The sequence below is a fragment of the Artemia sp. Qi Xiang Cuo genome, chromosome 4 (genome assembly GCF_049724085.1).
Source record: "Artemia sp. Qi Xiang Cuo chromosome 4, ASM4972408v1, whole genome shotgun sequence".
Classification (NCBI taxonomy): Eukaryota; Metazoa; Arthropoda; class Branchiopoda; order Anostraca; family Artemiidae; genus Artemia; species Artemia sp. Qi Xiang Cuo.
The window spans coordinates 2,287,501-2,304,362 of record NC_142797.1 but is presented as its reverse complement, the minus strand read 5'-3'; the positions used below and the strand labels follow the sequence as shown (position 1 = coordinate 2,304,362).

The following is a 16,862-nucleotide window of genomic DNA, read 5'->3' as shown; positions in this document are numbered from 1 at the left end:
TTTTGAGTCCTAATGAGGACATAAGGCATTAGAATATAATGGTCCTCTGAGAAAAAAAAATTAAATCTCAAAAAGTATTAGGTAACACCCCCGCGTGTGTGTCGGTGCTTTGTTACAATCGGGTCTTCCACGGTTTCTGAGGAAACAGTTCACGTTAGAATGCTTCATTTAAAACATTCACCATTACATAAGAACTAAACAAATGTTGAAGAACGTCTTGGAAAAAACGCCTTGAACGTCTCTTAGAAAATAAAATTACGTCTTAAAAGAAAATGAAATTTCAAAAGGTATTATGTGACACCCCAAGTGTGCGCCGCCATTACATCACATCCGCATGTATGCTGCCGTTACGTAACACTCATGTGCGCGTTTCCATTGCGTAACACTCGTGTTTGTGCCGTCATTACGTAAAACCCTCGTGTCGACCGTCATTATGTTATTCCAAATAAATCTACCATGTCACACAAGATTTTGTGAATTAAAAAAATCTATAAATTCACACACTATTGCTTTACCCTCAACTCTAATTACGTAGCAACCGAATTTTAACATTGACTTAACTAATACTTAGGTCTCTTGATTCCCCCAAGACCTGCTGACTGTTTAAAACAGGGGTGTCGTCGGAATCCAGGGGCGTCTCTTCCAGATTCCAGGGTTTGTCACGGGAATCCAGCTGTGTGATGGGAGTCCTGGATATGTGTGTCATGAAATAAATTATGCCCCACTACTATTACTGGTGTTTTTTTGCTTCGATATTTTGCTGAAACAAATTTGACTCCGGTTGTCAAAACAGCATAGGCGACAAATCCTAGAACTGGATTAAGGTTTATAGTAGAAACTTTCAGGTAAAGTTTATTTTACTACGAAAAAAAATTAGAAAGTACTGTGCAGACTGGTTGTTAAAAGAATTTATAAGCAATATATAAGGAACGGCTTAGGTCATTTAGATGAAACTCTTAGTGCTAGTGCTGTTACTACGGCTGCTACTACTAATGAACTAAACCGAAAGTGTTGTCAAAAATGCATCCAGGTTGTCAAAGTGGCATTTATACAATGTCTCAGGATCATAATTAGGTATTAGTTAAATTATTGAGTGAAAGTTGGAGGGGAGAGGAGTAATCCTACATCAAAAGGCACTATGTGTATCAATATTGTCAAAAGGGCCTATGTGGAATACCTTAGAAATAGCTAGGGGTGTTACGTTGTAGTTTTCAGAGCATTTGATTAGGGATGCTGATATAAATCAAAGGTCACTATGTCGATACAAATCAGTCATTAAGCAGTATTAGTGATATCTTAGGTACGGGTGAAAGTTTTAGGACTAAACTTTCAGGGCATACTAAGGGGGATGTTTAACTAATTAAGGATATTAGAAGGGCGTATCTTTAATATCACTGAAACGGCTAAAAGCATTAAAGCAAAACATTCAGTGGATGTTGGGATGTCTGTTGAGCAAAATCATAACTCACTATATGTATGCAGGTTGTCTAGAAGGCGCATCAGCAATATGTCGGGAAAGGCAGAGGGTGTTAAATTGCAGCTATCAGGGATACTACAACTACTACTTATGCAGCTACTACTACTGTGACTATTAACGACTGTCACTGCTTGTGACTGTTTGCGGTTGTGACTATTTACTACTAGGAATACTTGTGACTACGATTGTGACTCTAACTTTAACTACTTGTGACTTCGCCTACGACTAATTTCTACTGCAAATGTGACTACATGCACCACTGATTGCGTCTACAGTTACTTACGACTGTGACTGCAACTACTTGCTAATCTGACTGCGAATACTTGACACAGTGATTGTGACTATTTGAGACCGCGACCACTTATGAGAGCTACTGCGGCGATTTGGAACTGCAACTGTTAATACTTACGACTGGGACTGCTTGAAGGCTGTAAAATGGGCGCATTAGCAATAGCTTAGGAACAAGAGGGTATGAAATAAAATCTTTCAGGGCTACTATAACGACTACTGGTACTACTAGTACTACCTCTACTACTGCTACATCTATTACTGATGCTACTGTACTACTATCGCTACTGCAACTATTTACTACTGTAATAGGGTATGGGGGTGTTGTTCGAATTTTTTTGTTTTGTAGCAAGTATTTTATGTTCAAGATCAACAATTTCTCCTTCTCTTAAAATTATTTATGATTTGTGTAAAGTATTTTTGTGTTTTGTAGGAGTTATTTCAGTACTGCAGGAATTATTAGGATTATGCTTGAACTTTTTCGTATTATATAATAATTATTTGGGATGTTGTTGGAATTCCTTCGTTTTGAAGCAAGTATTTTGTGTTCTGTAGCAACTATTTTTTCATACTGTTAGAAATATTCTGGAATTGTGTAAAAAAAATTTGCATTTTGTAAGAATAATTTTTGATTTTTTAGGAATTATTTTGGATTATGTTTGAAATTTTTTGTATTCAATAAGAATTTTGTGGGATTTTGTTAGTATTTTTGTGTTTTGTTGTAGGTATTTTGTGTTCAAGACCTACACTTTTTGTTCTGTTAGTATTATTTAGAATTGTTAAAAGTATTTTTGATTTTAAGAGTTATATCTGTTTTGTAGGAATTATTTGGATTATGCTTGAGCTTTTTCGTATTCTATAAAAAGTATTTGGAATAATTTTAGAATTTCTGTGTTTTGTAACAAGTATTTTGTGTTCTGCAGCAACTATTTTCCATTCTTTTAGAATTGTTTTAGAATTGTGCAAAGTAATTTTCGTAATTTGTAAGGATAATTTTTGTTTTTTAGGAATTACTTTACATTATGTTTGAACTTTTTTGTATTCCATAAGAAGTATATGGGGTATTATTAGAATTTTTCATATTTTTTAGCAAGTACTTTTTTGTTCTGCACCTAGTATTTTTCACTCTGTTAGAACTGTTATTGAATTGTGTGAAGTAATTTCTGTATTTTGTAAGAGTCATTTCTGTTTCGTAGGAATTGTTGCGGATTATGTTTGAATTTATTGTGTTTAAAAAAAATATTTGGGATACTGTTTGAATTTTTGTGTTTTGTAGCAAGTATTTTGTGTTCGTCAGCAACTATTTATTGTTCTGTTAAAACTACTTTAGAATGGTCTAAAGTATGTTTGTATTTTGTAAGTTATTTCTGTTCTGTAGAAATTATTTTGGAATATATTTGAATTTTTTGTATTCTACAAGAAACATATGGAGTGTTGTTAAAATTTTTGTGTTTTGTACCAAGTATTTTTTTTTTTTTTTTGCTTCGATGTTTTGCTGAAACAAGTTTGACTCCGATTGTCAAAATGGCATAGGCGGAAAATCCTAGAACTGGATTAAGGTTTAAAGTAGAAACTTTCAGGTAAAGTTTATTTTAGTACGAAAATAAATTAGAAAGTACTGTGCAGACTGGTTGTTAAAAAAATGTATACGCAATATAGTAGGAACGGCTTAGGTCATTTAGATGAAAATCTTAGTGTTAGTGCTGTTACTAAGGCTGATACTACTACTGAAATAAACCGAAAGTGTTTAAATGCATCCAGGTTGTCAAAGTGGCATTGATACAATGTCTTGGGATCATAATTAGGTATGAACTTAATTATTGACTGAAATTTGGAGGGGAGAGGAGTAAACTTAATTCAAAAGGTACTATGTGTATCAATATTGTCAAAAGGGCCCATTTGCAATACCTTAGAAACAGCTAGGTGTGTTACGTTACAATTTTCAGAACATTTTATTAGGGATGCTGATATAAATCAAAGGGCGCTATGTCGATCCAAATCAGTCATTACGCAGTATTAGTGATATCTTAGGAACGTATGAAAGTTTTAGGACTAAACTTTCAGGGCATGCTAAGGGGGGATGTTTAACTAATTAAGCATGATAGAAGGGCTTATCTGTAATATCACTGAAACGGCTAAAAGCATTAAAGCGAAACATTCAGTGGATGTTGGGATGTCTGTTGAGCAAAATCATAACTCAGTATATGTATACAGGTTGTCAAAAAGGCGTATCAGCAATATGTCGGGAACGGCAAAGGGTGTTAAATTGCAGCTATCAGGGATACTACAACCACTACTTATGCAGCTACTTCTACTGTGACTATTAACGACTGTCACTGCTTGTGACTGTTTGCAGTTGTGATTATTTACTACTAGGAATACTTGTGACTACGGTTGTGACTCTAACTTTAACTACTTGTGACTTCGCCTACGACTAATTTCAACTGCAAATATGACTACATGCACCACTGATTGCGTCTGCAGTTACTTACGACTGTGACTGCAACTACTTGCTAATCTGACTGCAAATACTTGACATAGTGATTGTGATTATTTGAGATCGCGACTACTTATAAGAGCTAATGTGGCGATTTGGAACTGCAACTGTTACTACTTACGACTGGGACTGCTTTAAGGCTGTAAAAAGCTCGCATTAGCAATAGCTTAGAAACAAGAGGGTACGAAATTAAATCTTTCTGGGCTACTAAAACGACTACTGATGCTGCAAGTACTACCTCTACTACTGCTACAACTATCACTGATGCTACTGGTGCTATCGAAACTACTTCTACCACTGCTACAACTATCACTGATGCTACTGTATTACTACCGCTACTGCAACTATTTACTACTGTAATTGCTTGTAACTACTTGTTTTTTTTACTTCTTGCGACTGCGAAAACTTCCAATTGCGACAAATCAAAAATCCAGCTACTTGCGAATATGACACCAACTACTCGTGACAACGCATGTGACTACTTGAAACTACGATGGCGACTGCACACGACTTTGACTAAAACAAATACTCATTTCTGCAGCTGTTTGCTTAGTTGTCAAAAGGAAGTAAAATCAATTTCTCAGAAACAGCTTAGGGTATTAAGTTGACACTCTCAGGGCTAGTACTATTACCCTTGCTACTACTGCTTGAACTAAACTAAAAGTGTAACTGCATCCTGGCTGTCAAAGTACCATAGATACAATGTCTCAGAACAGAAAATTTTCTTATGTTTTATTCTTAAGTTTACACTGGAGGGGTGTAAAACTAAATCAAAAGGTACTACGCATATTCATATTATCAACTATCATCATGGGCCATATTGTCATAAATCGCACTGAAGACAACCTTGCAAGCCCTCGGCATCACTTTGCTGAAAACAACACGACACGTGTAGCCTAACACAAACACTACACCCAAATCTTCTTACCTGTATAAGACAGATCTTTTGAAAATTGAAAAAGTGATCCAATGTAAATTTAAGTTTTTTTAACATATAAACAAACATTAAAATATAATAAAAATGTGAAATAACAAAAATATTAAAGGGGTTGTGCCCCAGAGTGGAAAACCTATCATGTCTTTTGTGAACCAGAAAAAGAAAAACTATGTTTAATGATCAAATACATTCTTCTTGTATTTATTTTGTTCGTTTTGTATAATACAGTCCAATTCCAACTCTGCAAAGGATTAGCAAGGCCCTGGAATACTTTGGGTCTTAACCACAATATTTTTACAATAAATCGTTTTGTCAGTTATATAGGTTCAGGCACGACAAAAATATATCAAAAATTAATTTCTATTTGCAAACACAATGAAGGAAAAGATAGCTTTCGATTACCCAGCCAATCAGCCTAGTATAATGTGTGGTTTTACGATCTATCAAAATCCAACTAAAATATCCCTTAGACTTCCGTTTTAGCGGCTGTCTCCTAGCTTTCAATGTTTCCACATGGACAAGTTTCTTTCTTCCACGGCTAGAGTCATAATTGAATCTAGTATATGATGAAAAACTTTAAAATTACTGGTTTCACGGTATTCTATAGATTATTTGAGAGATTTTTGGTTTCTTTCAAGATTGTAAATCAAACTTTTCGTGGAACAGCTAGTAAGTAAGGAGCAAATAGTGCTAGTGGTAAATAGGAACTCCACTAAATAGAGATTTGATAGCAATAAAGACACATAAAGAATTGGCTTTTTATGGTAATCCAAAAACATGCAAGAATCGATAAGGTATAATCTACCTGCGAGGAGTTGCGAGCCTAAGATGCCAGACTTTAGAAAAAGTGACAAAACGCCCCCCAAAAGATTTTCTCGATTAAAATAAGTATACCATCAAATTTTGGATATTGGAAAATAAAATGAATAATCACATCAAACCTAGAATTACAGATACAACCACGGATGAAAAGATGAAACATAAAGGGATAGAAAGTAAAAGTAGTGATAAAATTTAAAACAAACAGGAATTGTCACAAATATGAGTGGTTAAGAGTTAAGGGGTGTACCCTTTAACTCTCTGAAGGCTAGGGTGTCATTTGTAATTTGCTGAAATATTTTGCGTTTCAAGTAGTGTATGTTTTGTTTTTGATAATATCAAGAACAACCATGGGTGTAGGGGGGGCAGGGGGGCAGCGGCCCCCTAGACCTTCACATTCACAGTAGATATGGCTGAAAAAGCAGATGGTTTGGAAAAAGCAGTTGATAAAACTCCTTCACACTATCGACTCCCCCCTAGATAATATGCAGCCTAATGCTGCCTACGCCCATGAGAACAACACAGCTAAGAAATATAATCACAATGCCAATCGACATTTACAAAGCTACCTAGAGGGAGTATTTTTTTTTCATACTCTCAAACCCACTAAGAGTCTTTTGTATATTTTGTACTTTACTGAACACAGTATGTTTAGATTAATATTAAAAATAGGAAGAAGTAAATCACGATCCTAATCTAGAATAAAAAAAAACAAGTTTTTTAAACTGAAAGTAAGGAGCGACATTAAAACTTAACACGCCCAGAAATGAGTCCGTATAGGAAAGGGGCGCTCCCCTCCTCAACGCCTCGCTCTTTACGCTAAAGTTTTTTATTGTTTTAAAAAATAAAGTTGTGAGACAGAGTCAAACTTTAGCGAAAAGAGCGAGGCGTTGAGGAGGGGACAGCCCCTTTCATATACGGAATAATTTCTGTTCGTTTTAAGTTTTAATGTCGCTCCTTACTTTCAGTTTAAAAAACTTGTTTTTTTTTATTTAATTTCTGATCGTTTTTTAGTTAATGCAGCTTTTATTTGCATAAAAATTTTACTTTTCTTTTGCTAAATCGATGTCTTTACAAATTAACTTACGTAACTAACTTCTATATTCCTATATTTTTCTTCTGGCAAAAAATACAGAGTTGCAGATTTTTGCAGATATGACCTGGAAACATAGGTAATATGGTTTGCTGATACGCTGAATCTGATGTCGGGATTATAATTAAATTTAATTTAAGTGGAGGCGATAGTCCCCAACTCTTTAAAAGATAGAATACAGTTTCCGAGGATCGTAGTCATTGATGAGCTTTACTAATATAAATCAGATTTATATATTTTGAATAGACACGAAAAACACATTATTTTTATACATTTATTGAGATCAAAATTCCGTTTTTAAAAGTTTCGATTACTATTGAGCCGTATCGCTTGTTTTTTTATTGTTTTTTTTATTACGTATATGTTATTACGTATATGAGGGGGTTCTCCCTTTAGTCAATACCACGCTCTTTACGTTAAAAGTTAAAAAAAAATTTGATTCACAAACCCCTGAATCACAAAGGCCGTTTAATTAGAATAGATAGCTCTTTTGAAAGCACTAAAAAAACTGTAGCAAAAAGAGCGAGGTATTGACTTTGGGGAGAACCCCCTCACATACGTTATAATTTCTGTTCGTTTTATGTTCTAATATTCCTTCTTACATTTCAGTTGAAATGCAATTATTCCGTATATGAAAGGGGCTGTCCCCTCCACAACGCCTCGTTCTTTACGCTAAATTTCTTTATTGTTTTAAAAAATAAAGTTGTGAGACAGAGTCAAACTTTAGCGTAAAGAGCGAGGCGTTGAGGAGGGGACAGCCCCAAACCCCTGAATCACAAAGGCTGTTTAATTAGAATAGATAGCTCTTTTGAAAGCACTAAAAAAACTGTAGCGTAAAGAGCGAGGCATTGACTTGGGGGAGAACCCCCTCACATACGTTATAATTTCTGTTCGTTTTAAGTTCTAATATTCCTTATTACATTTCAGTTGAAATTTAATTATTCCGTATATGAAAGGGGCTGTCCCCTCCTCAACGCCTCACTCTTTACGCTAAAGTTTTTTATTGTTTTAAAAAATAAAGTTGTGAGACAGAGTTAAACTTTAGCGAAACGAGCGAGGCATTGAGGAGGGGACAGCCCCTTTCATATATGGAATAATTTCTGTTCGTTTTAAATTTTAATGTCACTCCTTAGTTTCAGTTAAAAAATCTTGTTTTTTTATTTAATTTCTGATCGTTTTTTAGTTAATGCAGCTTTTATTTAAATAAAAATTTTACTTTTCTTTGTCTAAATGGATGTATTTACAAATTAAATTAAGTAAATAAATTATATATTCGTATATTTTTCTTCTGGCAAAAAATACAAAGTTGCAGATCTTTGCAGATATGAGCTTGAAACCTATGTAATAGGGTTTGCTGATACGCTGAATCTGACGGTGTGATTTTCATTAAAATTCTTTCACTTGTAGGGGATGTTTCCCCCCTCTTTAAAAAATCGAGTAAATTTTCTCAGGCTCGTAGCCTGTGATGACTAATACTAAACTTAATAAAATTTCTATATTTAGAATCAGCATTATAAACCCATTCTTTTGATATATTTATTGACATCAAAATTCCGTTTTTAAAAGTTTTTATTACTAGTAAGCCGTATCGCTTGTTTTTTTATTGTTTTTTTTTATTACGTATGTGCTATTGCGTATACGAGGGGGGTTCTTCACGTAGGCAATACCACGCAATTTACAATAAAAATTTAAAAAAAATTGATTCAAAAAACCCAGAATAACAAAAGTCGTTTAATTAGAATAGATTAGCTCTTTTGAAAGCACTAAAAAAAAACTGTAGCGTAAAGAGCGAGGTATTGACTTGGGGAGAACCCCCTCACATACGTTATAATTTCTGTTCGTTTTAAGTTCTAATATTCCTTCTTACATTTCAGTTGAAAAAACTTGTTTTTTATTTAATTTCTGATCGTTTTTTAAATAATGCTTGAAAATCCGGAACCCCCTTCATAGAAATGTCCCTTACACCAAAGAAACATCCTCCACAGAAATATTCTCCAGAGTAACCCCCTCCTCTAGCCCCCCCCCTCCAGAAAAAATCCTTCCTGAAAATGGTTGTATACTTCCCAATAACCAATAAATAATGCTGGCAAGTCTGGCGCCCCCTTCATGGAGATTTCCCTTCCCCAATGAAAAATTCCATAATTAAAAGATCCTCCAACATACTTCCCGACCTAACCTTCCCGCCCACTACCATAAAAAAAAACTCCTGAAAACTTAGGTATACTTCCCAATAACCAATAATATATGTTAACATTGGGTAAAGTTCATAACTTTTAGCCCTTCCTCTGGGAATTTCAGGGGATTAAGTCACCCTAAAAGACATATTTATCATATTTTCGACCATGCTGAACAAAATGGCTATCTCAAAATTTTGATCGGGTGACTTTGGGAAAAAATAAGCGTGGGAGGGGGCCTAGTTGCCCTCCATTTTTTTTGGTCACTTAAAAAGGGCACTAGAACTTTTAATTTCCGTTCGAATGAGCCCTCCCACGATATTCTAGGACCACTGGGTCGATACGATCACCCCTGGGAAGAATAAAAAATAAAAATAAACACGCATCCGTGATCTTTCTTCTGGCTAAAATAATTCCAAATTTTTGCAGAAAGGAGCTTGAGAACTCTACAGTAGGATTCTCTAATACGCTGCATCTGATGGTCTGATTTTCATTAAGATTCTATTACATTTAGGGGGTCTTTCTTCCTTTTTTGAAAATCAGCCAAATTTTCTCAGGCGTGTAACTTTTGATAGGTAGCACTAAACTTGATGAAAGTTATAAATTTGAAATTAGCATTGAAATCTGATTCTTTTGATATATCTATTGTTATCAAAAACCCGTTTTCTAGAGTTTCAGTTACCATTGAGCCGGGTCGTTCCTTACTTACAGTTCGTTACCACGAACTGTTTGATTACAGGAAAAAAAATGTTTATCAAAACAATTACATTTTTTACTTCTAATTTGATTTTATTTTCTTAGGGACACTGTTTCAAAAACCATTTTTTCGATTCGTTTTTATTAAACATATAAAAACAGTCACAAAAGTAGTCGCAAGCAAAGGTAGTAGAAGTCACACGTAGTTGCAGTCACAGTAGCGTGTAGTTGCCGTCGCAGTCGTAAGCAGCTGCAGTCAAACTCGCAAGTATGTTTCAGTTGTAAGTCTTGACCTTCACAAGTGGTCTTAGTTGGGGTCGCAAGTGGTTGCAGTAGCAGTCAAAGTTGCAGTCATAGCAGTAGTAGCAGCAGTAATGGCCCTATAAAGTTTGTCGCTAATACCCTCACCAATTCCTAAGATGTAGCTGATACGCCTTTTATATAACTTGGATGTACATAAAATCTTTTGAATTAGTTCAACAGGTTTCTCAATATTCCCGGAATTTCACCTCAATAATCTTAGCCTTTCCCGACACACTCAGCATCAAATCTTCCTTCTTTCCCTATGATAAATCCTGCGTGATAAAAATGGACAAATCGTACAATTTACATTTCTTGCTCCGGGGGCTTTGAAGGATGTGGTATCCTTAGAGGCATAATAGTTAAATCTTTAGATTATTTTCAACAAAATTATTTTTCAAAATTTCGATTATTGTTGAGAGGGGAGCAATCAAAAAGGGCAAGGGGGCTGGTTGTTCTCCTTTTACTCTTCTTCGTCCCCCTCAATATACCCTGAGACTTTCGACTTAATATCCTCAGTCGTTCCTTACATATTGCTGATGTTCCCTTTTTACAACCATCCTGAAAATGTGTTTTGATTATGTTCAACATACCCTAAAAATTTCATGAAAGCTTTACTTTAACAGCCTAAGCCTTTTTAGAGACCCAGGATCAGACAAACCCCCGTTCTTAATAACAAACCTTATATAAAGAATGGGCAATTAGCGTATCTTAAGGCTCTTACTCCAGGGGTTGTGGCGAATTGTATCATCCGCGGAAACATAGCTATTTGACTTCTAGACAATTCTTAGCAAGATGACTATTTCAAAATATTTATCGAATATCTTTGGGAGGCAGCTAAAAATCACATTGTAGGGACCGGTTAGGCTCCGACTATTTTTTAACATCCTCCTCAATGTGAAATTTTCAACTTAATATCCTCAGCCCTTCTCAGGATATTGCAGATACACCTTGTGAAAAACTGTATGCAGATAGGGTTTTTCCTTTTAGCTCAACATATTCCTCAACATTCCCCTAAGCTTCACCTTAATACCCTTAGTCTTTTCGGACACACACAAAATAAAACATTTCCCCCATGAAAAATTCTGAATGAAAACAATCAGCAAATTCTCACCCTGGAGGCTGTATGGGGCATTGTATCACTGGAGGCATAGCTATTAGACCTCTTGAGTATTTTGAAAAAAAAATAGCTTTTTAAAAACGTAGATTAGTGTTGAGGAGAGGTGGCATCTGAAAAAAGCAAGGGGGCTTTACCCTCTGATCACTTTTCATCGTCCCCTAAACATGCCATGAACGTCTCAACTTAACACCCTCAGCCGACCCTTAGATATTGCTGATACTCCCTTTTGACAGCCAGCTCACATAAAGTGTATTTTGATTTTTTTCGACACCCCTCTCAACATTTTTTTAAGGTTTTACCTTAATACCCAAGGCCTTTTTTGGAACCCAAGATCAATCTTTATCCCCAATGAAAAAACTTAAATTGAAATACCGGGCAATATGCATATCTAACAGCCCTTGTCCCAGGGGTAGTAGGGGGAAAGGTAATTTCAATCCCAAAAGTATGGTTATTTAACCATGGGGCTATTGTAACATAATGGCTATCTTGAAATTTTTGTCTGAGGTTCTTGGACTTAAAACCGAGGGAGGGGGTTGGTTGCCCTATAATCACTTTTTTACTTTTAAATAGGTATCTAGAATTTTTGACTTCCAATCGAATGAGCCTCCTCCAAAATTTATTCGACTACCACTTCCATTTGAAGTGTCTCTGGGAATAATATATCATAAAAATACATTGAACCCTTATGACCCTTTACTATAGGCAACGCTACAGCGTTGTTTCTAATAATAGGATTACATTCACATTATTCCATATGTGCATATCAAAAAGAGAAACGAAATAACCCTGTCATCTTTACCCTTTTTTTGTTTTATTGATACATTATTGCTACTGCGTTATTGTGTACCCGTTATTGCTACGTGAAATTTCCGTCCGGTAAAAGGAACTCGACACCTTATTGGTTCTTTTCAATGAAATTTTAAACAAGTAAAGAGATTGAAATCTTTTTTAGTCATATCATTTTCTAATCGTAAACTCTCCCTTTTTGTGTGATTTAAAGGATAACTTTTAAAATATAATCCATACAGTAAAGCAGCTTACCAACAACGGTCATATTCTTTTCCACCATATCCATTGTGTAGGTTTCAGAGAGAACTTCGCATTTGTATACACCTCCTGCATCTGTTGTAATCCGTTTCACTCTTACACTCCCAGGAGTTAATCCATCAGCCTGAGAGCAAAAAACTGAGTTAATCTTTTATTGGGTTTCCATCTTTCTAATGTTCTAGTATTTTTCAGGGTTTTTTTTAACCTCGCGTGGTAAACACTGAACCTATTAGTTTGCATTCAGGCTCTCAAATTGCGGAAAATACAATGGCTCCCACGGTGAGAGTCCCACCCCCTAAATTATGCAAAATAAGTTTTTGGTATATTTGTTAAAAGAAACGCGAAAAAATTATTCCTCCACCTGATATTAAAAAACACCACTTTTTACTTTCATTAAAAATAATTTTTTTAATACTAGCACATCCCCCACCCTGCACATTTGTTAATTAATGCCCCTATTTGCTTGGTGAAGTATACCAATTTGTGGTACTTTTTGCAAATAAAATCAACAAAAATAATTATAAAATTTAGGGTGACATTAAATCCCCTTTCCAGTCCTTTACTTTTGCCCTACAGTTAAATTAGTGATCAACTGAAAGAAATATAACGTGAAAAATAAAGGCTGTTGGTGACTACAAACTTAAATTCACCGATTGTCTTTAAAAATATCTGAACTGAACTGTTTTACTGTTAAAGCAATTTCTGGTAGATAAGCCCTTCTATTCTCTAGGCATTATAAAAAACTTTTATCAGACAGTTTTTGCATCTAAAGAACTTGTTTCGGAACCATTCCTGAAAAAAGTCAAACTTTAGTGTAAAGAGTAAGAAGTTGAGGAGAGGCGCAGCCCACCCCACATATTAGTATGATTTTGGCTTGTTTTCAGTTTTTATGTCTGTTTTTGCTTTTATTCGAAAAAAAAATATATTTTCGGTGATTTCTGTTTGTATTTGTATAATTCAAAATACTTTGAAATAAATAGAAAGTAATGCGAAGTGTTCGCTTCAAGAAGAAAATATTGTATATTTCAATTTGTATCATTGAAAGAACTATTTTGACTTCCGATCTCACCATAATGTTATGCCAGAGAGGGGCACGGGTGATAAGGGCAAGACGAGCCTTTAAGCCATCCAATCACTTCCAATTCCTAAAAACAAGATTAGAATTCCTAATTTCTGTATAAGAGGGCCCACTCCCCTTACTTTATGACGATCGGTTTATTCGCTTATCCATGTTTCAGAAGACACCTAGAGAATAGAAGGGCTTATCTACCCGAAATTGCTTTAACAGTAAAACAGTTCAGTTCAGATATTTTTAAAGACAATCGGTGAATTTAAGTTTGGGTATTGGGAGGAAGAAGTCATGAAACCCTTATCATGCAGGATGTATCTGCTCCCTTTGTTCAATTTTAAATGTCACCCTCTTGACTCATCTAAAGTAAATCGATTAGTTCTAGGGGCTAAAGTATGATATTTGCTTAATTCGCATAAACTATTACGTATTTGAGGAGGTACACCTTCTCCTCAATACCTCGCCCTTTACGCTAAAGTTTTTTTTAGAACTTTTAAAAAACCTTATTATTCTAACTAAACGGCCTTTTATTTCAGGAGTCTTTCTTAAATAATTGGAACACAAAGTCAAACTTTAGCGTAAAGAGCGAGACATCGAGGACGGGGCGACCCTCTTCATATATGTATTAACTTCTATTCGTTTGAATATTACTCCTTACTTACATTGGAATTTTCTTTATTAATTGTACCAAAAACTGTACAATTGTTCCATGTCAACAGCGCTGTTGCTAGCTTTTATTATTCCATTGAGCTTCCTCACATTCTGTACGCCAGTCCGTTTTGTAAACTGCTAACAAAAACTGATCAGCTCAAAATAGGTTTGATGTTCTTCCGATTTGCGAAGTACGCTGTCTAATTTGCCTGCCTCCGTGGTAGAGGGACTCACAAATTGTAACTAAATTCAAAGTAGTAGATTCCAAAGTCTCAGTTCTTAGCTGAATTGAGGAACATAATCGCAAAGTGGAAGTTCGCCAAAACGAGTGGGTGCGAGTATTAAAACGGCAATTTGTTTCATTCATCTCTGTGGTCTTTTCTATGTCTTATATTTTTTCATATATGTTAACTTTTCTTTTTTTTTCCTATTTCTCTTTTATTTTGCTCCGTCTTGTGTATTTTTATGACGAGGACGCAAATAAATAAATAAATGGACGATTTCATCAAAGTATTCTTACTACTATAAAATCGGTCCTATAACATCGTTCCTATAACAAAGGTCCTATAACATTGGGAGGAGGCTCATTTGAATGGAAATAAAAGTTCTAGTGCCTTGTTTAAGTGACCAAAAAGATTAGAGGGCAACTAGCTCAAATCACTTTGACTCTTAAAAAGAACACTATAACTTCCAATTTAAAATCAAATGGGACCTATCTGAATTTAATACGACCACAGATTCCGTAAGAACCTTATATACCTCCAAGAATTAACTTAATGTTAGTCAGGAGTTATGTTAGTCAAATATACTCTCTCCCTCCCTTGATGTATTTAGAAGCAACGACCAAAAAGATCATTTTCGCAATTGTAGAGTAGGCCTACCTCTCCAATCGCGCAAAATTTAAGAGTGCAGCTTTTTTAAAGGTAACCATCATTTTAAAAACATGTTTCTTTTTTCTTTGTATTTTAAGCCTCGTATTAAGTATTCACTGAACATGATATTAAAATAAGACTAAAATTGAATAAGAAAACAATTTCTTCAAAAGAAAAGTAATTGGTGACGTTATTATTTAAAACAAAGAAAAGCTATCTCATGAATGAGTGGGTCTGCCACCTTATAAGTCCCCTACTCACAACGCTGATTATAGAAATTATCATTTTTCAAACAGTTCGTGGTAACGAACTGTAAGTAAGGAGCGACCCGGCTCAATGGTAACCGAAACTCTAGAAAACGGATTTTTGATACCAATAGATATATCAATAAAATCAGATTTCAATGCTGATTTCAAATATATAACTTTCATCAGTTTAGTGCCACCCATCAAAAGTTACGCGCCTGAGAAAATTTGGCTGATTTTAAAAAAAAGGGGGAATACCCCCTAAAAGTTATAAAACCGTAATAAAAATCACACCATCATATTCGTCATATTAGAGAACCCTACTGTGGACGTGTCAATCTCTTATCTACAAAAATATGGAATTTTACATTTTTTGCCAGAAGAAAGGCCACGGATGAGTGTTTATGTTTTTTTTTTTTTTTTGTTTGTTTTTTTTGTTTTTTTTTTCCCAGGGGTGATCGTATCGACCCAGTGGTCCTAGAATATCTTAGGAGGACTCATTGGATCTGAAATTAAAAGTTCTAGTGCCCTTTTTAAGTGACCAAAAAAAATGGAGGGCAGCTAGGCCCCCTCCCACGCTTTTTTTCCCAAAGTCACCCGATCAAAATTTTGAGATAACGATTTTGTTCAGCATGGTCGAAAATATGATAAATATGTCTTTTAGGATGACTTAATCCCCGAAGTTCCCAGAGGGAGGGCTAAAAGTTATGAACTTTACCCAATGTTAACATATAGTATTGGTTATTGGGAAGTATACAGAAGTTTTCAGGAGGTTTTTTTTATGGTAGTGGGAGGGAAGGGTGGGTCGGTGGTTATTTTGGAGGATCTGTTCATGAATGAAGTTTTCATGGGGGAAGGGAAATTTCCAAGAAGGGGGCGCCGGACTTGCAAGCATTATTTATTGGTTATTGGGAAGTATACAACAATTTTCAGGAAGGATTTTTTCTGGCGGGGGGGGGCTAGAGGAGGGGGTTACTCTGGAGAATATTTCCATGGAGGATGTTTCCTTGGGGTAAGAGACATTTCTATGAAGGGGGTGCCGGATTTCCAAGCATTATTTAAAAACGATCAGAAATTAAATGAAAAAAAAACAAGTTTTTTCAACTGAAATGTAAGAAGGAATATTAGAAGTTAAAACGAACAGAAATTATAACGTATATGAGGGGGTTCTCCCCCAAGTCAATAACACGATCTTTACGCTACAGTTTTTTTTTGTGCTTTCAAAAGATCTATATATTCTAGATAACAGGACATTTTTATTCAGGGGTTTGTTTATAAGAAATTTTTTTTAACTTTTAAAGTACAGAGCGTCGTATTGACTAAGGGGAAAACCCCTTCATATTCGTAATAACGTATACGTAATAAAAAAAACAATAAAAAACAAGCGATACTGCTCAATGCTAAGCGAAACTTTTAAAAACGGAATTTTGATGTCAATAAATGTATCAAAAGAATGTGTTTATAATGCTGATCCTAAATATATAAATTTTATTAAGTTTAGTATTACTCATCAAAGGCTACGAGCCTGAGAAAATTTACTCGATTTTTTAAAGAGGGGGAAACATCCCCTACAAGTG

General features: G+C 35.1%; 1 protein-coding gene across 1 annotated transcript in view; it reads right to left on the bottom strand.

Moving 5' to 3' along the window:
• Positions 1-16,862, bottom strand: part of LOC148952675 (uncharacterized) — a 125,360-nt gene that overhangs the window by 98,472 nt on the left and 10,026 nt on the right. Inside the window, exon 3 of the mRNA XM_089087351.1 lies at positions 12,443-12,572. Within this exon, the coding sequence (XP_088943477.1) occupies positions 12,443-12,572 (130 nt within the window). The remainder of the gene's footprint in view (positions 1-12,442; positions 12,573-16,862) is intronic.